General features: G+C 44.5%; 1 protein-coding gene across 13 annotated transcripts in view; it reads left to right on the top strand.

Moving 5' to 3' along the window:
- The window catches only part of DNM1 (dynamin 1), a 68,217-nt gene that overhangs the window by 2,155 nt on the left and 42,651 nt on the right, over nt 1-23,411 (top strand). For all 13 annotated transcript variants that reach the window (XM_040532013.1, XM_040532012.1, XM_040532008.1 and 10 more), the window contains exons 2-3: nt 21,911-21,984; nt 23,184-23,333. In XM_040532013.1, the coding sequence (XP_040387947.1) occupies nt 21,911-21,984; nt 23,184-23,333 (224 nt within the window). The remainder of the gene's footprint in view (nt 1-21,910; nt 21,985-23,183; nt 23,334-23,411) is intronic.

Genomic DNA, 23,411 nt, shown 5'->3' with positions numbered 1-23,411 from the left:
AGTGAAGCTGTCTGTAGAAAAGCAGTTAGAGGAAATAACTGGAGTGGAAATGGAAAACGTGTCAAAGGGAAGAAGTCTTTCTCCATTTGATACCCTTGAGAGCCGTCTAGTTTAGAGACTAGTAACATGAGCCCTCTTTCCACAGAACGAATGCGTGTATGCTGCAGAACCCAATCTTGTTAAAATAATGTTGGGGCCCTGCTGTAGTGTATTGCCTCATCTTTTTGTGTAGGTATTGAAAACCATGATAAGAAGCTATGAAATAGTATCTAGAATAAGCATGGCTCCTCCATGTAATCATCGTAGGGGCTATTTTCTTGGCTGAGTAGGCATAAGGCAAACTGTGTAGCTCCACTGTGACCGAATACAGTTACGGCTGTGGTGTGGACATGGCATATGTCGCTGCTCCAGCTGGATCCCGGGATGGTGGTGTGGCAGCTGCTCACCACGCAGTGAATGCGGGTGCTGATGAGCTCGAGTGGATGGAAATTTGTGCGAGAACAAATGCTGATGCAGTCGTACCGACTGACGTGCTTGGTGCGGGTACTTCAGAGGGGCTGGAGGCCCTGCCAGGGCTGCTCGTACCTATGGGACTTGTTCCAAATTGTCACCAAGCCATGTTCACGTGGCAGGACAGCATGCTTATCCCCTGTGTCCGACCTAGCCTTTGGCTTTGCAGGGTTCAGCCTAGGGCTGCTGCTGGCATCTTGCAGTAGCACCAAGTCCCATGCACACTGCAAGCCTTGAAGCACAGAGGATTGCTGACTGCAATCAGTGTTTACTTGTGTATCTTACCAAACAAATATTTTTTTCCTCCTGAACGCAAAGGCTTCCTAGTTGCTGCTAATTACTCTTTCAGTGTCATTTGTTCTGCTGTTAACAGATTATCCAACAGTGCAGAGCCTGTATTTATAAGACCAGATGTCGATGAGGCAGCTATGTGTGCTTTTGCTGCCGAGGACTCAGCATGGTGACTAGGATGCCGGCTGATGGTGTTAAAATCACTGAAGAGACAAGAGAAGCTGTGTTGAAACCAGACAGGTGACACATCTCTTCATAGACTGGTTTATCCTGGGCCTCAGAACTGGAAGGAAGGTTAATCTGGTCAGCTCTAGGCATTTCCTGCTGCTGTGGTTATAGGCTCATGGGCTAATTCGGCTTGGAAGGGACCTCAGGCGGTCATTTAGTCCACACTTAAGGTGTTGCTACCTCCCTGCTGCCACCTTTCTTACATTAGGTGGTCTTAAAGCTGGTACTACTACCAGCAAAATTGGTTTAATTAAAAAAGAACTAGTCATATTTGCTAGTATGACTTGAGACAAAAGGACTGAGAAGGAGGGAAATATAAGACAGCTTATAAAGCTGTTTGTAAGATCATCCATGTTCGTGCTACTGTTGTTTTGCTATGTGAAAATAAATCATGACTAGGAGCCTTTTTAAAACCCTGAGATGTCAAACCACTGTTACAGAAATCTTTGGATTTGTGGAAGTATTACTGTTATCTGTGCTTTACAAATGGGAAGAACTGAAAGCACTGGACTGTGTTCAGATGGCTGCATAAATGTCTGTGCCTTGTGTTCTCGTCGGCTGATCCAAGGCAGCGTGCTGCTCAGCCCCGTTAGGACAGCTGCATTGCTCTTCATGGAGAAAACAAGGCACCTCTGACTCCTAGAGAACAGATGGCCTAAGGGGGCTGCTGAGAAGGGGATGACTAAGAGCTGGGAACAGTAGGTGGAAGGACTTGAATGGAGGTGAAACCATCGTGCTTCTGATCAAGGGAGCTAAGCCGTGCCAAAACTGCAGGAACTGAATTGGTGTTTATTTGATCCCAGACTTGAGCGCTAGCCTCAAAAGCATCCTCCTCTCTTGTGAACTTCTATATTCCAAACCAAATAGATATACTTAGCAGGCTGTCACCAGGCTCTGATGGTACATGCTGAATTAGCTGATGTTTGTAAATTGCCTAGAAGGAAACCGGAGGCAGGTATGGACATAAAACTCAGTTGTGTTGAGCTAGCCCCATCTCTCCGAGCAAACAGATTTCAGCAATAAAATGGTGTTCTGTAGTACGCACTGACATGGGTAAAAGAGCAGGGGAAATGCAGCACTGCAATGTCTGTGGAAGTAGTAAGGATAAATACCTATTAAGGTTGGTACTTGTGCTACAGTGGCTGCTTTGACAAAACAAGACAGGGCAAGGCAACGTGCTACAACTGTCTTTGTTTTGCTGTGTCACATAATGAAAATACAAAGCTAGATCATGAAGCCACAGATTTTAGTTTGGCTTCTGGTTTAATTTTGAGGAACAGCTTAGTATCTTCATGTTTCAACCCTCCTCAGCCATGTAGAGAAATACTTCCACTCAAATGATATGATGAGGGCATGCATTCTTTGATAACATGTACTTGGCTTTGCTGTGGGAAGCTTCTTGAACAAAATACCTTCAGAGGTCAACAACAGTATTTAACAACTACCCAGAAGTGAAAGATCCTACGGGGATGCCTACAGAGATGCAGATACCTGGCCATTCCAGGTACTGCAGGAAACCAGTTTTGTCAATAATCCTGAAGCTTTTAATTTGCTCAGTCTTCTCCTGCAGTACTTGCTTTGTGAGCTTGAGTGTTGTGTAAGAGAACTGAGGGATTTAATCTAAAAATCATAGCTTTGTTGCATATAGATCAAGGATGTCTACTGTACGGGGTAGTGCTGAGCATCAATGCAGTACTTTAGCAGCAGATAATTTAAACAAGAAGATGCACTCACTGACTTAATCTTCTCTAGCCACAAAATGGGCCCTTAAATGTCTTTTTCTGTTCTGCTTTGAGATACATTTACATGCCCAGAGTGCTGGTAGAGAGACTCACCCAACAATTAAGGGTCTCTAATTATAAATACATCTATGAGCTGGCCAAATGCTGTTATATATTTGCAAGTTAAAGATACAGACAGTGCTTGGGAAATGACTTATTTGGGGTTGTAGAGGATGATCCAAGAGCCAGGAGTAGGGCCCTGCTGTTTAGGGACATGTATTGTGGCCAAATAATAATCCTTCAAATGGCAGCAAGCCTTTGGTCTTTAGTGAAGAAAATACCTCTCTTCATCCTGCATTAATTGGGGAAGGAAAAAAAGGTGTGGAACACTGGAGGAAATGAGTAGTGTTTCAATCAACCACAAGATAAATTATTTTAACTTAAGAAAAATCTACGTAGCTCCTAGCAAACACTTGTGGGGGGAGGATAATTAGAAGGGCATGTATAATTAAGTTTAAACATAACATGAGTGGCTGTAGGAAGAAAAATAAAATGCATGAATGTCAATGTTTGTAGGTGCAGCTGTGTCTGCCTGTGTTTATCCTCTGACTATTGTGTTAATCTTACAGGGGTTGGCTCAAGTGAATACAAGGCTAATGTATTTTCTGCTTCCTGCAGCAGCTAGATGTTCTCTGCAGATCTTGCTGTCTGACTGTATTCTTCAGCTTAACTCTTTAGTGATGATCTCATGCTTCTGGTAACTGCCACAAGCCTTAGATTCACTAGGAAAAGAGCTCCTTATGGCACGTCTTGGGTCATGCCAGAGTTTGCGCAAGGAAAGGAAACCAGCTGTGCTGCTGACTTGGGAGGCGATGCTCGGTATCGTGAGAGGTGGGGCTTGTGCGGACCTGCTGGTGTGTGAAAGTGACAGGTCGCCTTATCGCGGCTGGTGTTTGTCACCTGGGAGCTAGCAGGCTGGGAGGATGCCTTCTCTGCTAGGGTGGGCTTTTCCTTGTTACCATGATAACCTTCATGTTGGGAATCTTGTGGCATCCTGAGCATAATTAGTCCTTACTGTGCCTTGAAATAGGTAAGAGGTGTTTTTGTGCTTGCTCTATAAACAGTATGCTGTGGCACAGGGCTGTTAAGGGTCTGCAAAACCAGTGGGGGAAAGAAGGCAGAAGCTCCCAAAAGCACTCCTATATGCTAAAGCTGTTATTCTTTTCCAAAACTTGACATGCTTAAACTTTTCACACAGTTTTAAAAAAAAAAAAAAAAGAACCCCAAATACTATGACGACAAGCTTCTATTTTTAAAGACTACTGATTGTTTTCAGAAGCCATAGTTCAATACCTAGCTGGGGATGCCACGTGAAGTCCTTGAACCCACCTTCCCCAGATGCTGTGAGTAGGCAGAACTCCGCCAGGCTGAAATAGAAGGTGTGGGAGTCTGTCTGAGGCGCCTCACGTCTGAGGCAGCCTCTGAAAATGTTATTCTAAGGCAGGAAGCTGGTCCCCTTCCTGATCGGGTGAATTCCCGAACGTTCCTGCTTCATGCTTCAAGTTTGAGCCTGGCAGTCCAAGTGTGAGTAAAAATTCTGGAGGGAGGATTTCTTAGGACCTGTAAGAAAACCCCTTTTTGAGGGGAAACAGAAGTTGATAAGTTAGTTTAAGTTAATCAAGGAAATGTAGCTCTTGCTGTTTACTAGCTGCAGGCATGAGACTTGTTATTGAGCAGCAAGTTTGTTAGACAGATGCAAACCCGTGAGTGCTCCACCCGCGTGAGCCAATACTCGGATTTCTGTTTTCGGCAGCGCATCTGAGCGGCAAAACCAGAAGTCTGACTGAAGGGTGGCAGGCGGTCACCTAGAAGCACATGGTGATCGGCCTATATGCCCAGTGCAAAACTGGTTTTGAGGTGGCAGCATCTGTGAAAGGGAACTTACTGGCAGTATGAACAGCAACCCTTTTTTCTTAATCTGCCACTAAAAAAAACCTTCGGGTGTAATACTTTCCTTCTTGGACTCTCAAATGTGTAACCATATGAGTCAGAGCACTGCTGGCTGGGAGGAGAGCTAAAACTAAATCTGCCAAAATAAAAAATCCTGTCATGCATGGTGGGGAAATAGCCCACTGGTGGGCTCATTTCTCACTGCACCTGAACTGAATTTTTCCCGATTTCAGACCTGGTTTTGCACATCCTGACTGAGCAGGGAAGCTAAAGGCACGCTGCCTGACAGGCAGGCCTGGCTGGCTGCGGGGTCGGAGTCCTGCTCTCAGCTCCGAGCTGAGGTTCTCATGTGGTTCACTTATTGCACCTTCCTGCAGGAAGGTGAGGCTGTAGGTCTCTGCCATGTCATGTATGCTTATCGTTAACAGATGCTTGAAATGAAACTAGAAAAGGTCAACCACAAGAAATAAAGAGCTATTTTTCTTAACAGTAAATGGAAGCTCTGCAGGGGTGATGCAGCGATACCTGCCTGAGCCCTCTGGAAGACCTGCCGTCCATACAGTGGTGCTGTGCCAGGGGCCTTAGCTGCTCCTGCAGCCTCGCTTGCCAACTGGTATTGAACCACAGGTTGCTTAGATTCGGGGAAACTGGGACTGGTGCTGCTGGCAGAGACCACTTACTGGGTGTGAGGAGCTGGGGATTTCTTGGAAAGCGCTGGGGAACAAGAGGCTGTTCTAGATGGGGTGGTAGCACTCAAGTTTTTGAGTGTAGACTGAGATGCATGGAGAGAGCTGCGTAGGTTGTGAACTTCTTGGAGCTGCTGTTTGCACACCTGCTGCAGCATGGACCTTAGCTCCTTTTGTGTAATTTCCTGCCCACTGACCTGAACCGAACCCAGCCGCCTGTCTGGGTAGGGCAGGGATGGGTCTTGAGCATGGGCTTTGGAGAGGAATCAGCCCAGGGCTTTGTGCCTGGTGCGTTTAAGCTCACAGATGGCTGCTCAGGCCCCTAGCAGGTTAGTCTGCAAGCAAGCCTCATTCCGAAAAGCTCCAAAATGCTGTTTGTCTTTATTTACGTTTATTTATGGTCCTTCTAAAGCATGGATCATGCTTACTTTGTGTGACCTGATGGTGTTTAGTCATGAAAATTGGGTGTCTTACTCAGGACTAGCTGCTATAAATACTGGGGTGGCTGTGAAGAGAGGGCTGAGACAACACTTCGGTGTTTACTGAGGAGCGGGTGAGAGCGTGCATCGAAACATCGTGACTGGCAGCCCAGAGCACAACTTCATGTTAGATAATTAAGCAGTTATGCCAGGTGACTCATTTATACTTTGTACTTGGGTCCAAACTTTGTTGTCAAAGTCCTGTTAGTGAATGCTTTATCAAAAATCAAATCTAAAGCAGCCCAGTAATTTCCTTAGGCTCTTGTATAGATGCATGAAAGCAACAATTAAGTTGCTGATGGTTGTTTCCTGCATGACCTTCAGGCTTGTCACAGCTCCCGGGCTGGTGTTGACTATAACAGATAACTGCTTTTCTTCCCTTCAAGACACGATACAGGAAGAAGGAGCCCTGAGCCTGAAATCTAACAGCGTCTCAGATCTCTGCAGTGTTTGATGCTCTCGACAGCCCTGGTAGAAGCAGCCAGGACCAAATGGAAGCGAGGTGGTGTTTCGGAGCCTGCTCGGTCGCTTTTTGCAGTTCAGCACAACAGGCTTTGGGAGGCCTGTTGGAAGCAGGCTTTTTGCAAGCTTCTCCAACTGTCTTGCTGACTGCAAGCAAACTTGCCAACTTCTGCCACTTTTCTGCAAATCTTGTGACTTGTGTGGTTTTCCTCAGAGGCCTGGACGCAGCGGTTAGGCTAACAGAAGAGGAGTGCAGATTTTTGTATTGAAAACATCCGTTTCTAACAGGGATGCTTGGGGGAATCTTTCTTTAAAGGTTACTGCTTCCCTAAGTGTTCCAGGAGAAGCATAAAGAATTCCAAAGCTTCTGTAAGGGCTGCATTGTAAAATGTTGGCCTTCCCCTTCTAAAAAATCAGGGCTTATGTCCCCCATACTATAAGCTCTGTTAAAATACTTGTACTGCAGCCATAATGAACAAAAAATTATATGAAATGAGGTTTGGAATAAACCCAGTTCCTTAGAGTTCCTTACTTGTGACTGAAACAGGAATTGAACTCAAGTCTCTGGGGGTGAAAATAGTATTTTAATAATTTATTGCCTCAACGGTCCCCTTTAACACTCCCTTTCCTGTTTCTTATGGCTCTAGGTTGTGTTTTTGCAGCTGTGTTGAAGGGTGAAGAGTTAATGCTTCCATACCAAAGAGGAGAATTGCGGGGATCCTGTCTTACTATGCTAGGACTCGCTTTTTGTACGTGAAGCAGTTTTGATGTAAGAATGGCCAGCATTGCATTGGGATGCCTGAGAAAGGCCACGGCAGACTTTAAACTGATACTGCAGTAGGGTTTGGCTGCAGAGCCAGACGATGTTGCTGTAATGCTGTATGAAGGCTGAGCATAAACTGCGGCCATATTTCAGAGCAGTTTTTCATCTGCATTTAAACCCTTTCTGAAAGCATCACAAGGCAGAAGTCTACAGAGATGCTGAGTAGCTGATTCTCAACATCTGCAGGCATTTTTACAGCAGAGCAAACTTACCCTGGAGAGCATTAGGAGAAACCTCTTTTTTTTTTTTTTTTTTGAGATAGAAGATCCAGGGCTGGGGGAGACTACGCTGAATTTCTTAGTACAAGGAAGAGATACCTAAAGGCAAAAGCCTTTGAACAAGTCTCTGCTCAGCTCCTCTTCTTTGCATTCCTGTTACTTTTACATGTGTAAAGGCAGAGTAAATTCTGAAGGATCTGGCTCAGGGCTCTGAGAACAAATTAGCAGGCCATTTCAGCTCTGAGAGCTCTTCCTCATCTGGGTAATTACAAACTTCTATGAGCAGAGGTTTATAATGATAATAACTGTCCATTTGCCACCTGCCTGCCGGCACAGGAATGATTCTCTGTCAGCAGGGGAATACACCTGGTGACCTTTTTAGTTCAGAATTAAGCCAGTAGAAGGCAAAGCTCAAACTCTGACAGTTGTTATGCTGATTTTTGTTTCCACTATCTTGTTTGTGACTTATTCTGATTGTACACCCTTCTGAGTGGGGAGGGGGCCCATTGTTTCTAATACACGTGTTAGGTTTTTCTCTCTCTGGCTGCTGTGATCTCTTGAGTAATCTCTGGATATTTCTTAAGCTGATTGTGCTTTTACTTTTAATAGAAGCTTCTCTATGAATAGCTGGGAATTGCCTGAGCATGGTGATGGCTTTGAGAGGAGATCTGTTGCAGCAGGGTTATAGCTGGAGGCAAGGAGGGGATTGGAACACACCAAAATGCAGAATGACCTCCAGGGATCGGTGCACAACACGTGTCACACTACAGAGCTGATGCTGCAGCTCTAGTGCTGGCACTTGGGGCACCTCTTTGCATCAGCACACCTCTCGGATGGGACCCCTGCAACATATTTCTTCTGTTGGGGCTCTGCTGCTTTGGTTTGATGTTCAGGTTCCTAGGGATTGCTCTGTGTGTGCCTGTTTGTACATGATGTATTTGTTATGCCAGGGCTGTAAAATACCTGGCGCTCCAGACTCTTTTTAGAGAAAGAGGTTATTTGTCTATAAAAACTCATTCAGGAAACTGAAAGAATGATATTTAAAGAATGCTTAGAGCAAAAGAACAAGTGAAGACCTGCATTACCATGGTATTTTGCCATCTTCTGTTTGAACACCTTTGACCTTGAACTGGACAGGCAAAAGCAAATGGTATTAGTAATTGGTGTGTTGGTTTGAAGGGGTGGGGGGAAGATATCAGGGGAAGGGATTTAGATAAACACTTTCTCTGTGGAAAATGGAGAAAGGAATGGAAGACCAGAGGACTCTGGTCTGTTTGTCCTGGTCATCATACCACATTTTCACTCTAGGTTCAGAGTGTCTGTTAACATGCAACACCAATTTTGACGTTCTGCTTTTTGAATTTAAGCCCTAAAAGTTTTTCATGAAGGTATGGGCTCCTTTAGGAACTCTGTGGATGTTGATCTGTATATAAACCCGTCTTTTTTTTGTCACCTCCTATGGTCATTGCCTAAAGGTGATCAGAGGAAAAATACTCCCTGGGCTGTGAGGAGTGCTGTCCCACCGGCTGGTCAGAAAGGCTCTGGTGAATGCATCCTCCTGGTGAAACCAGCCAGAAAGGTGACGGCTTCTCTCTTCTGGGGCTGTTGATCCATCTGTCAGTTTGGTTTGGAAATGTCAGTTTGGAAATGGAGATGTCCTCAGTGGTAATTAGAGTAGAGTTTAAAGTAGAGTTTAATGCCTCTGCACTAGAGGTGCTAGCAATCTGTATGCTTGTTTTTCTTCAAGGGCTTAAGAAGCCGTGCCTCTGCACCACGTTTCTCGTCAGGGTGATCCTAATTACATCTGAAACTGCAGAGGTGCAGCGCGTAGCAAGGAGCTTGGCGCTTTTCCTGCCTACTTCCCCAGACAGAGCAGAAATGTAAATTGGCATCTTAAATCCCCTCTGCAGGACAGCCCTGCACCTCAGACAGCTTGGCCAGGGTGCCTGGGTGCCGAATGACGCAGTTACCCTGCGGAACTCCTTCCTGCCTGGCCTGTTAGTAGGGAACTGGCCTACCTCACTGCCCACAGTGTGCTCTGTCTCTTACCTCTGATGCAAGATAAATTCCCAGGGTATGTGCATTGAATTTTATAAACCAACCACTTGTCTGGCCATTGATAGCACATCACAGCTTGAGATACCACCCGTTCTCCTCATACAGCTTCCGTTTGGGTTATTAGTGGGCTCACCAAAACAATTCTGCTTTTTCCAGTGAACCCTTTCAGTTCCCTGTACACTCTGTGACATTCCGCCTCTTGGAGACTGTCTCCTTCCCAGGCACATGCTGCTGCCTGGGGGAGGAGGACGTGTCATACTGCAGTGCCTTGAGCATCTCTGTTCTCCTTGCAGCAAATACCAGGACTCCAGAGGTGGTAGCCTTAACAAGAAATCTAAGGTGACACCGGGAGTCTTTGGTGTCTTTGAGTCTGCCGTTGCCCTGGGTTTCCCTCTCTGGAGAGGAGGGCAAAAAGGGGATAAGCCCCTTGATATCTGGAGCCTCCATGTGATGAACAGCTGGAATATTGGTTACTGCTGCGTGGTCTGTTGGTGTCCCTCAGCACAAGACAGCCTTTGCTGCAGGGCAGCTTTTAGTCTAGACTCAGCTGCAGCCTGACTCCAGAGAGGTAGGACAGATGGTATTTCCCCACTGGTGGTGGGGAAATCGCAGGGTCAGTGTGTTGCTTGTCAGTCTGAGCGTGCATTAATCCTAGCGTGTTATTGTGGCTGTGCTTTCCCAGCAGTTACTCATTCCTGCCCCAGAGTTTTATTGTACAGCTTGTCCTTTTGTTTCCTCCCTGCTCAAGTTGCAGGTGCTGTGTGGGTCATGTTTTTCAGGGCTGCAACTGTTGTGTTATGGCAAAGCCAGGATTTGTCAGTAGATTTGTTTGCGCCAAAGCAGAGTGGTGTTACTGCAGAACTATGTCAGATCAGTGCAGCTTGAGGATACCAGTGAAGATGCTGGGTCATGGGTTTACCTCTGTGGCTACAAAAACTGGATTTCTTTACTACTGCAATTGGGACTGGGCTAATTTGACTTGCTAGGGTGTTGATGATGCCAGGTTATGTCTGTCTCTTTGAGACTACTGTCTGAAAGTTGCAGGAGTGTTATGGAGATAAAGCCTTGCAGGTGAAGCTACATAGCAGAAGAAATTAACGTGACTTCTTTTTGCCAGTGTATACATGCTTCAGTGGGAGCAAAAGGCAAACTTGCTTCTGTATGATGGTGGTGAAAAATCAGCAAGGCAGACAAAGGTCTGTAAAACAGGCCTTTAAAGCTTCTGGTGCATCCTGTTTGTACTGTATTTTCTGTAGCTGTGGCTGTGGAGGCCTCTGGACCCCACCAGTGCTGTGGCTGCTATTCCCCTGAATCCTGGTATCACTGCCCAGATCTGGTGTTAGGTGGGTTTGTTTGTTTGTTCATGAATGAACTGAAAATTTAGAGCCCCGAAGGTGAAATCAGCCTTGTTTTCTTTCTCCTGGGATTGTTACCCTTGAAATCGAAGCTGCGTTTTCCATGAATGTGTAAGCCTTGCTGCCACATCCACTTAGGATATACTGGGCTGCTTTTTCCCTTGAGTTCCCGATATTGTCATGTAGAATCAGTGCTGTGTTGTTCTTTACCTCAAATATCCCAAGGTGTCAAGCAAGATCCAGGACTTCATTCTGTTACCCAGAAGATCCCGGAGGAAGCTGCACGCAGCACTGCTGCAGTTCTCCAGCCTCTCAAGGCTCTTCCCTTCCCCAGTGCTGCAGCCTAGAGTCAATGCGGCATTTGCTATAATGGGCAGTGACTTTTTGAGACCAGGCTTTGCACTGTAGGCTGTACCACTCTCTAAATAATCTTCCTCGGTAAAACGCAGAGCTTCAAACAACAAAATCCCTTTACGGTTGCTACCTGCAAAAATACAAAGAGGAAATTGGCTCACAAGTGCACTCGAGGTGTTGAAGTGCCCTGTTTTCCTTCCCCATCTGTGTTTTATGTCCTCACATGTTCTGGGCTAACCCATCTGCAGGATGGTAGCAGGGAGGGATCTGGCAGATAAGTCAGCCCTCGAAATGGAGGAGGGGAGGGATGTTCCTGATTAATTCTCTCACGGCAGAGACGAACTGAAGCAAATGACATCTCGGGTGAGATGGTGGGTTTTGTGCGCCAGGAATACCTCTTGTTCCTCCTGCAAACTCTTGACCTATAGCTGCAGACACTTGCTTTAAATCTGTCAGCCTCAGCAGCTTGGGGCTGATGCACAGCAGTGAGGGAGTCAGGAACTGTGTGGACACGAAACTGATTTGTTTCCATAGGAACAAGGAGATTTCACCATGTTGGAGGGAAGTAGGAGGGGAATTATCCCCCTGGGCCTGGTTCTGGCTCTCAGATTGGATTGGCTGCTGCACTGCAATTGTAGAGCAGCAGCCCATGAAGGGATTATCTATCTAGTCCCTGATCACAAGTAGGGAGAGAAGCACGTGGATCCAATCCGCTCCCACCATGGGCTTCCCCTGCAGGGACAGCACCAGGTTGTGTGCCAGGATTCCCCAGGTCACAGCCCTCTATGGCACTTGGAAACAAAGGATTAACCTTGGTCTCTAACAGTTGGAAAGGAAGCCTGTAGTACTACAGCACAGCATCTGTGACTGTATAGTGCGAAGTCTTTTCCAGTTAGGATGTTGAAGGTGATGGACTGTGCTCACATTTCAGCATACCTTCTTCTAGGTGTGCATTTCCGCAAGAGCTGGGAACTATCTGTGGTGTCTGCAAGGACTGGGAGAAGCTGAAATCTTACAGACAAGGGCTTCAGGTGATACTTGAAATCCTGTCTTCTAAAGGTACTCGTCCCAGGCAATGACTGAGAGGGAAAGCTTAGATTTCTAGGTAGGAAGAAAGCACAGGCCATGGAAAACTGGCAGAATGGTAATTCCTGAGCGCATTTGGGCCTTGGGCTTCCTCCTGAGGAATTCCATTTTCTGTTATTTCTACGCAAATAGGGTGCAGGGTTGTATAATCTTCAAATGGAGAGAAATTGTTTGCTCAGCATCTGCCTCCCCTCGCTGTACGTGAGGACTTTAGTATATGTAATATGTAAACTGAGTTATGGCTGGAGTGCAGCTCTGAATGAGAAATCCTTGCATCATGCTTTGTAGCACAGCCAGTGAGCTGATGGAATACATTCACCCTTGGTTTTGAGTCTGATACACAGACGCATCAGAAGAATGCAGCAACATCTCTCTACCCTCGTTTCAGGTCAACTAAAAATGCATGGTGCACCTAGAAAGTTAGGCCAGATCCTGCTGTTGTGACCTAGGGTATGTGGACTTCTTGGAATTTCTTCAGAGATGTAGCAGCAGAAATCCCTGGGGCAGTCTCTTGGCTATGCCACTGCTCTCTGTGGGCTCACAGGCCATCAGATGAAAGTGGACCACCTGAAGCATAAGAATATTCCTCACCTCCTTGTGTATCTGCTGCCCTGTGGAAGCAGCACAGCCGTGAAGCTCTGAGGTTCCCCACAAGTCTAACTGGTGTGCAGAGGCTCTGGTGCAGCCGTGACTTGGCATAATACACACAGCTCTCTTCCAAATGTTGATGTACCCTGAAGCTAGCGGAGTGTGAAACAGGAAAACCACCCCAAGGGATTTGAATCAAAATAAACAGCAGAAAAAACTTTATCTTATCCTGCTGCTTTCAGAGACCTGCAGGGAGTCATGTGCAGGAGAGGCTGAGTGAAGCACAAAAGAGGGAGTTGTGGAAAGGGTGAATAAAGAAGGCAGTAACTGCAGTGACTCTTGGGAACTGGTCTGTGCAGTCAGAGATAAGCCAGAGAAGAACAACTTACTGTGCTCTGGAAGAGGGTAAGGGGGAGAGCTGCTTCTAAGAAAATTTTATTGTAAAACTTGCTGTGTCTTTCCTTCTTGCTGTAGCAGTGGTGTGCATAACGGTGCTGCAGGCTGAGGTCTGAATCCAGCCACTGAGGCTGAAACACCAGGGGTGTGAAGGAACACTGTTCAGGGCCTGTCCCCCATCTGGTCATCTGAGCCCCCTCAGCACACGTTTGGCTCAACAAACGTGTTGTGAGGAAACTCACTTCTAACTGACGTTCCTGATCCTCAAGGCATGTGGGACCTCCCAGGGACCACCAAGAGCACATAAATACGACAGTGCATTTCAGTAACAGAGGCTTTCTTCTGTAGGGAAGAGAAGATCTATGCTCCAACAAGAATGGTTTCACTCAAGGAGGTGACACGGGACAGTACCGGAGACAATCACCTCTGTACACCTAGATCAGTGGCTAGGCAGTTGTCCTGCCTCCTGTGAGGAGACAGGCCCTGTGGCTGAGGTGGAAGCCCAGTTATCTGCTGGCTTTCTGTGGCACATTTAGTCCCCAGTGTCAGTGAAACAAAACCCGCCATTATGTTTGTTCATGAGGACATGGATTTGACTCTAAGCTTACTGTACGGAAGGTTTTAAACAGCCAGCCATGCAGTTTTCTATGGAGGGGGATTCTCTTAGAGGGGACAGTTTCTTCAGAAAGGCTTTGTCTCTTTGGCCAACTCTGTGATGTGAGGTCATTTTTTTTTTAAAATATTGCCTCTTTCAGTAAATGTAGGTTTCTCATGTAACTTTATTTTGTGTAAACTCTCTGAAAACACTGCCTGTTTCTTATTTAGAACAAAATGAGAGCATAGCATGGGAAAAAGATGCTAGAGAGCTCCAGAACACCACACAGCCTGGTCGGTTGTGAAAGGGGCAGAGGAAAAAATGTGGTACCAGGATTTCCACAGTGAGAATCTATTTTGGAGCAGAGTGCTATGTGAATGTGTTATACCGTATTTCTACGCTTATTTTTTCCTACAGTGAATTAACCCAGCTGTTACCCTTTAGCGTTGGAAGATCACAGTGCCTCAGTCTGTGCATAAAACCTTAATAAAGGCTTCTCAGACAGCACCTCTCATTTGCTGGGGGCATATACTGGTGTCAGCAGCAATACTGTGCGGAGGAGCAGAACTCAAGGCTGATGAGGATTAGGAGAAGGTGTGAATTTCAGAAGCTTTTGTCTAGTTAATTATCTATCTCCTCTGACTCTTCTAGGCCCTTCCTGCTGCTGGGTTGGAGAGCTGTGCAGTGCTGGGGAGAAGTGGCTAGGTGTTGGAGATGCTGCTTGAGATCCAGAATTATGTAAAGCAATTGTAAGGGCTGTAAGCCAGCACAATAGTGCTAACCTCCCTTTGCACGACTGTAAATAGGAACTCAAGGTACAAGGCAGTGGAAAGCCTTCTCTTTTGTTTCTGCTAGCATGTATACTATGATGACACATGAAGTATTGCCTGTCTTCATTTCTCAATTGTATTTGTGAATAATGAATCCCTGTGTACAGTAACGTTGCCTGTATGATAGAATGGATGTCACTACAATAGATCTCTATTTCTATATGTATCCATTGTGTGACCAGTACTAGTTACACTCTTAGGAAATATTCTACCAACTGCTTGTGGACTTGCTGTCTTTCACTATGGGTCAAAGCTAGACTCATGACTGTGCTGCAGAAACTGAGAGATAACACATCCCCTTGCTTAAATTTCATGAGTTGAAAAGTGCTAACCTTGCTGGAGAGAACGTGGCTATTTAAGAATGAGACTTACCGTGTGATTGAGTCTGTAGGACTGGTGTCTGAGTTCACATGGTGAGCATGAAGGAAGGCTGAAAGCTAGGGGTAGAGGAAAGACGCTGTTAGAACAGCAGGGTGATGGGTACTTCTGTTCATGATGCACCTGCATTTAAATTCTTGCTGTTCATGTTGGGCAATCTGGCTTTTTTTTTTTGTCTGAGCAGCACTTCTGTTTGGGGAAGATAAGAGCTCACAGAGGCCACAGTCAGCAGGAAAGGAAAGACTAAATCTGTAACACAGCCTTCGTGCTAGCTGACTGGCTGGCAGAGGATAGGACATGCTTGCCCTTGCTCCTGCCCCACATTTAAGTTACGGAGTTGCTTATGCATGTACATGCATGTCATTTGAAGGATCAGACCACGAAAGTGCTCCCCAGGGCAGTTCCTGCATCTGGCCTCTACCTTCCAGTTGAACTGGGTAATGTCTGTCATGAAAGAGCCCCAGGCTTGAGTGCTCCTGTAAGAAGTAGGAAGCTACTATCATTCCTGAGGTGTTTGTTTTAGCAGTTGGTAAGACTGAGGCTAAAAATATTTACTGTTACAAATATTCAGTGGCTAATATGCTGCATAGGTGTCAGCCTGTGTTTTTAAGGGTTCATTTGAGACGTGCTACATGGAGTAAGAATGCTTAAAGCATAGCTGTTGTGATGTTTACAGAGGCTTGCAAACTGTTGATAAAATACAGTCTGCATGAAGATGTGAGTGTTGGCAGTCAGTACCATTATCAGGAGAGTCAGAGGTACTAACACCCCCAGACTGCACTGGGATGCTTGTCCTGCATTGTGCCATAGTGAGTTAACAAAGGACTCCTGATCTGGACGTGTAAGTGATCAACTATAAGACCTGACGGATAAACCAAATCTAGTTCTAAGCCTAAACAGGAGCATATCTGAACTGTGTAAGTAGACAGTGAAGTCCCCAGGGACAGGAACTGTATTTCATGCTGTGTAATGGCATAGCACTTTGTGCAATGAAGTTCTGATTGAATTGTTATCCCTGGGCACCACCAGAGCACAGGAAATAACAAATACTGGATTTTAAAACTAGAAACAGCCATGTGAAACTGAATACTGTGTGAATCTTAGTTTTATGAAGCTAATATAATCCAAACTGGGGATTAATCACATCTCCTAATAACGTACTTGTCTGCAGATGGTTAATAAGTAGGCAAATGGAAACTAAACAATCAGATGGTGTTCACTCTTCTGTTCTTTGGAACTCCTTTTGTCTTTGTAAGCTACTGCTTTGGCTTTCTAATTGAGGCTTTACCACCTTTAGCGCATTCTAATCGAAGAATCTCAAAGGACTGACAAACTGCAAGGATGCTGTATTAATGTATATACTAGACTTGTATTTTAAAGCCTGCTACAGACATCTTCACAGCCTTCCAACTTCTCTGGAGGCCCGAAGGGAAAGTAAGTGGTAGCAAAAGCATTTTCTCTTCTACCTAGAACAAAAGATGTGTATTTGATTTGGTTGCTGACTGTTAATGACTTCTGTTGCAACTTCACTGAAGTTGCTTCTCTTTTTTCTTTACTGAGACTAAAGTCATGTATGGAAAAGCTCTGACTCGCTGTTCTTTCAGAAGTGCAGGTTACCAGAAGGAAAAGGTGTGAAAATGCTTTAATTATAACTTGTTTGTGAGGCTTAATAAACCAATTACAAACCTAATATTACAGTCCAGGAGTCCTAGCTGCACATCCTGTGGACTGATGAATCCTCTTGGGAAGAGGATGTGTTGAGAAGCAGTTGCAGTCTGAGCTGGTACGTAGGGATGCTGTTAATATGCTGTCTTCCTGCATCTTGGGAAGAGGGGGTTGCCTTGACAGAATGGCATGGCCACAAGATCATGGGCAGGTTAGCTGCGAATGCTCTGTTGCAGGAATTAAATGCTACTCTAACTGTTCTGGGGAATCTCTCTGTTTTAGAGCACAAAACCAGAACAGTCACCTAATCTGCTCTGAGCAAAGCAGGAAGGGGCAGGCTTGCTCATGCAGTCACTTTTCTCATGTGTTTATCAGGTTTGAAAGTGTTTATTCAACAGAGCAGGTAAACTAGGAACAATATGCCTATGATGATTGTTTTAGTGATTGCTAAGAGATGCTGGAACATTGGTTCTTCCAAAGATCTTACTACAGTCTCTCGTTTAACAAGAAGACATCAGACTGTTTGATCAAAGGGGTATACCTGTATGTTTTTTGACTAGCGAGTGCATTGTGCGCATTTTCTAGAACGAAATGTGGTCCTACTGCAGAAAGCCAGCTCATGGGAGTGCTGTCTTTTTAATAGGGTGGTCACTGCTCTCTGAGCATAGGAGCAGTGAATAAACGCAGTCAACTTGTCTGAAAGTTTCAGTGCCTTGTCGGGAAGGAACTTGATTATAGAGTAAATATCTGCTTGTTCTATCATTAATAGCACCTTTGTGTTCTGTAGGATGCCAAGATACCAGATGCATGAATGATTTTCATAGAGTTGCCTGACTTTAATTTTAAAAACTAATAGGGAACCCCCAAGTCCCTGGTGCCCTGATGATAAATGTTATACATTTTTGCATGATTCTCTTAATGCTTCAGCCAGTGACATGTTTGGATTTTCTCTGAGCGTTGCTCTACAGTAACTGCTAAATTGTTTTCCATCCCTCAAATATTTTTTGACTACTGCATTACAAATGCAGTTTTCAGCCCAAATCTGTGCTTTAATGCAGCTCTGCATACTAAAATAGAAATAAGTCTGGAAGGGATGATGTGACTGGCTTTGCCTTGAGGTAGCTGTGAAGCTAGTTGGGAACATGTGTAAGTACTTCAGAAATGAGCAATGCAAAATGTGACCTGAAAAGGTATTTATTGTTACTTCCTGCCTGAACCTTTTCAGCCTGAGACCCAGTAGGATTTAGAGACCCAGTAGGTTTTACAACCTTATTTCTCTCTCCCTTAGTTTAGAAGAGGAGAGCTATTACTCGTCAGACCAAAAATTTACTAATAAGAGTGTGAAACAGATGTACTTCAGTCTTCCAATAACTGACAGTTTGGAGAATAAAGCTGATCTGAGCCTAGTTTTCCAACTCTGTTAATGCTTGGAATCGCGTTACTAGAACTGATACCTGTGTATCTTAAGGGGGAATTTTGAGTCAATACCTAAATGAAAGATATAAGCAAATTAAGTGTTTTTATTTCCTGAATACAGCATCTGCGCCTTTATTATGCTTTATGGGTGAAACTTAGTGCAAAGAAGTGTCCCAGGGTGGTATTCCTGCTTAAAAGGATAGGAAATCAAATGTCACGTCAGTCCTGCGTGTTAAAACAAAACAATAAAGTAACTTTCCCTTAAGATAAAAAATAAAGGAGGAAAACAGAGGGTTGGTGCCCTTAACCCAATTGAAGAGCATGTTTCAGGCACAGCATCTCGTGCAGCAGTCTATGTAATGAGGCTGCTTTTGATGTCGCGCTAGAGGCTGCCTCGTTTTCCAAGGGGAATCCTGGCTGCCCTTGTCATTCCAGCATGGGTATACTGCAGCACGTTATCTTCCAAGATGTGTTCCATCCTTCTTCCCTTTGCTCCCAGCCTTGCTACTGCTCGTCTCCTGTGCCAGAATTGAATAAGCCAGTTTATCTCACCTTTCTGCTCCTGTCTGCCCAATTCATCCGGCGTGTTGTTCTTCTCTCTCTCTCCCCTCAGTCGGGCTTAATTTTGTCACTTGGTGCTGCTCTATCAGGAGGAATCCATTCCCCGGCTGCTAAATGGACTCAACCTGGGCTGCGCGTGCTGTCCATGCCACACATGCTCCATTGTAGGTTATTTACAGAAGTAATTTATTATGCCTACTGCAAGAGGGCAGGCAAGGCTGCTTTACGCTGCGTTCTCCTTGGCACCCAGCCAGCTTGCCACAGAATTTACTAATCTGGGCTTTTTCGTGTCTGATTTGAAAGGCGTAGCCTGAGCAGGAGAGGGAAGCGTTTGTCCCAGAGAGAAAGGAGGGGGCTAAACCAATAGGGAAACGATATGGATGCAATGGGGTGATAGTGCATCCATTTTTATAGAGCTTTTTGGCTGTAACCCCTGATGGGGGTCGAGCGTAAGGAAACTTGTAAGCTGAACCACGTGTACATTCTGGTAGCTTATGGGTAAGAACACGTTTATTTTCTGTTATTTAGGGTTCAAATTTTGTGTTCATTCAGATTGAAAACAATACTGAGATAACTGATTTAGGTGACCAGCTATGGGTTTGGGTAACTAACCTTGAACCTCTCTAGGAAGGGAGACTTCCTGGAAGAGGACCAATAATGTGTTTATATTCCTAAATAGTTCACTGGTTATATATTTATACTGACTTATTTTAATATTAAAATAACTATAATTGTGTAACTCCACGGGTAAATGTCCGTGTAGATGAGCCCTAGATTCCCAACGCTGGGCAGCCTGGAATTTGACATAGAAACTGAGGAGGTGCTACTTTAGTAATACTGCTATGTAAAGGTTGAACTTAAATCTAACAGCATGCAGTTCTGGAATGAAGGACTCTAAACCAGAAAATACTTGGCTAATGTGTTCTTTCAAATCACAGTAAACTAGCATACTGTTAGTATTTTAAAGGGTGCAATTGCTAGGGTTGACAACAGCAGCAGAAAGTCAGAGGCTTAAACATTACCTGTTCTGGCTTGGCTGAATTCAGTGGAGTTACTCAAATGACATCTTGCCTGGTGCTCAGAAGAAAGCTATTGAAAAATGACTGGCAGAAAACTTTTTTTTGAATTATCCTTCTTATATTTTTGGCCTCTCGCCTTCTGTGAGTACTCAGTGTTTTGTTTTTGTTTTTTTGTGTGTGTGTTTTTCTTTGAATAGTCTGGAAGTTACTCAGTTAATGCAATAAATTGTATGAGTTTTGTATAATGCTGGAATCCAGAAGCCACATCGGTTTTACATCTGTCTTTGCCCTGAGGTTTTTTCCTTTAATTGTGACAAGGACAACAGAAAAAGCTAGGATTTGGGCCAAAGCAGGAAGTTTCAGGAGAACACAGAGCATGATACCAGGAGAATTTAATTCCTAGAGGTGTCATTCTTATAAATGCAAGTAATGTTCTTTTGACAGCAAGGTAGGATTTGGTGCTGCAAGTTGGAGATCAATAGCTGGAACAGCACCTCAGTGTGCTGCTAGGAAGGGAATCTATAGTTACACTATACCTTTTCCTCACCTACAATAAGGTCAAAATAAGCCAGTGCAGCTTGGATGGGTTTTTTAAATGCTAAAAGATGCTGGAGTGGCGCTCTTTCACATATTGACCAGAGACATCTATAGGAATGAAGCTGAGGCAGCAGAAAACTGCTGGAGTGATGCAATGCCTCAAAGATTCCAGGGTTAATCCCACTGGAATGGAAAAAAGAGCTGTATTTGAAAAAACAAATGAAAGATCCCAGTTAACATTTTATATTTCTGAAAAGTCTAAAGTAATGAGAATGGGTTACAGTCTTATTTTTAACTGCAGTAGAGTTGTATCAGAAGTCACACTACTGCAGACTTAACTGACAGGAGATATTTCTATTTGAGGCATTAGAGATTGTAGGATGCCTCCTTGCCTCTCGTCACTTGAAACCACTCTGCAGCTTTTGATTACCAAGTTATTCTGGCAGGCCACAGATATGGAATTGCCTTTATAGCTGAAAAAGGGAAATATAGGGAAGTAGAAAAAGTTGCATAAGATTATATAAGACAGTAGCCAAAGTAGGAGCTGAAATCACGACTGCTCAAGCCCTTGTCTGAGGTGTTAAAAGCTCATTCCTTGTCTTCATTTCCATTGCCTATACTAAGTTCATGCAGGACAATGGCACGATAGAAAATCGAGGGGCCTGGATTTCTGTAAGTGAAGCAGTTACAGTCAGTACTGAATTGGCAAAATTATGCATTGCTAGAGCTATCAACAGAGAGGACTGCGTGCCAGCAACCAAGCAATGCGGGCAGGGCTTCTTTTAACAAAGACAACTGTATTCATGCTGTAGACACCGTATTTTTGAAGTGGTGCTTCTCCACTATGTAAGGAAGCAAATTGATCATGCTTTCAGAAATGCTCAGTGACTCTTGAAGAGCCATGTAAACAGCTGAGTACTTGAGAACAGGCCACAAACTAGCAAGGTTATCAGCAGATGTAAGTAAGCATGCCTAGCTTTGCTTGAAGCACTTGGATTTGAAAAAAGAAAAAGCAAAGGAGAACTTGTGGGCTGTGGATGCTAAGTCAGCATTAGGAAAAGGAGAGTGAAAGGCTTCCTTCCCCTGATATGGCTTGAAGTACAGAAAATTGGAGGATTCTTTTTCCTTCAGGAGGAAGCTGCTGCTGCTTTAGCCCTGGCAATACTCAGGTTTGAGTTTTTAGCCAGAAAAAGCCCTGAGTAGACGCAAGCCTTTGGCTGCTATTTATTCTGCTTCAGATCATACACTGGTTGCATGCTGGAACGATAGCGTCCTCTCATGTTCCAGTGTGCAGGATGTGAGTGATTTTGTTGTGGCTCAGGTAGCTGTATTTTGTCAAAAGAAGACATGCTGGTTTTCAGTCTCCGCGTCAGCTTTTCTTTCCAATGAGACAGAGCTGTACCTTGATAACAAAACCAAACCACATATAGCTATATTAATTGGGGTTTTTAGTTAGCATGGAACTTCAGATGAAGGAGCCATAGCTGTTGCAGATGGGGCTAAAGGGAATGTGCTGCAAGTATAGGCTTCCTCAGAACAGCAGTCTCTCCTCCCTGGGGAGGAGCCCTTGTTTTTGTGCCTTAAACTCTATCATAGCTGTGGCTGAAGCACCCTGGAATCCATGAGTATTAATGGAAGCAGAAAAGCCACGAAAAGGGAAGGAAACTATCATTCACTCATCTGAAACTTCCTCTTTCATTTCAGGGACTTTCTGCCACGTGGTTCTGGCATCGTAACCAGACGCCCACTGGTCCTGCAGCTAGTAAACTCCAGCACAGGTATGTGAGCTGCCTCCCCGTGTGTCCAGCTGGATTCCTGTCTTGGTCTAGAAAGGTCTTATTTGATCAATGACAATGCACAATGTGAAAAAGTAAATAACTTTTCACCATAAAAATGACCTGCAGCTGTTTTTCAGTTCTGCCTGTTTAACATCTGATACATTAAATACTCAGCATTTTCCATCTTCTGCTACTTTGTTTGATCTAAGCAGGGTTTCATGCATATACTTGTCATGATTTTTCTGTCTGTGCAGCTGTGACCCTTATGAATAGGTAAGACCCAAAAGCTAAAGGACCCTGTTGATAATCCTCTGAAATAAGGGGGTGAGATGACTACTGCACTAAAAACTAAATGTGAGAATGCTGGGATCTGAAGAATGACTATAGAGTTCTGTGGCTGGTCTTTTGGGTTGTTCAGTTTTTTGCTCTCTGCAGGGTGTTTTCATTAGTGTTCCCCTTCAAACATGAGATCTCCTATAAGATCGCCTTGAGGAGGAGTTGACAAGTGACTGTTTCAGGGTATTCTTTCTCTCTTGTTGGGTGGATGTGACCTGTTCACAGCAGTCCCCTTGCCTATGCTAAGGGAGACAGCTTGACTTTTGGGAGGCTTTTTAAATTCAAATAGAGAGTTCTTGAATTAGTTGGCTAGTCAATGACTGGCAAAGAAAAAACAAACTAACTAATTCAAAACCATGTCAGGAGATTTTTTTGGGGGGGATTTTTTTTGCTATTTTGAGGCTCTCTTGTCTTTTCTCATCATGTAATGAGACTAATATTTAGCCCCAGTACTTGAATACAGAGCTAGTTCAAGTTCTGAATACAAAGGTATCTCCCAATGCAGCTGTGGAAGTCACAGCTGCTGCAAGTATGTAAATGCAAAGCTTGCTTAGTATCAACAGGGAGTCTTGGATTATTACTTGAATGAAGACAAGTGAGGATGCCACCTCTGAGAAGAGCTGAATTGGAAAGATTTCGGGCTTGCACAGGTTATGTCCGATGTTGATCTGATGGTGTGATTGCAGTAACTTTTGCCAACCAGCCAGGTTATAGTGGGAAAGACACTTGCCACACTTCATCCCTTCAACTGTTCTTTGTTTCTTATCTTATCTTAAAAATCCAGGTTATATTTTTGTTACACTTTTGACTAAGTTTCTCTTACTCTAGTGACCATCTCTGACTCTGCTTCTGTTTTTAAACAGAATATGGTGAGTTCCTACACTGCAAAGGAAAAAAATTCACGGATTTTGAGGAGGTCCGTTTGGAGATTGAGGCTGAAACGGATCGTGTTACTGGCTCCAACAAAGGGATTTCCCCTGTGCCCATTAACCTCAGAGTCTATTCTCCCCATGGTGAGTCTTAATACATTCTCTGAAGTCAGGGGATAAGTGAGGCAGGTTGCTGTTTTGTCATAATGTAAAGACAAAGAT

This window comes from Cygnus olor, chromosome 19, assembly GCF_009769625.2.
Source record: "Cygnus olor isolate bCygOlo1 chromosome 19, bCygOlo1.pri.v2, whole genome shotgun sequence".
In the NCBI taxonomy this organism is placed as follows: domain Eukaryota; kingdom Metazoa; phylum Chordata; class Aves; order Anseriformes; family Anatidae; genus Cygnus; species Cygnus olor.
Note: the sequence above shows the minus strand (reverse complement) of the source record. Positions and strands in the feature narration are given on the sequence as shown.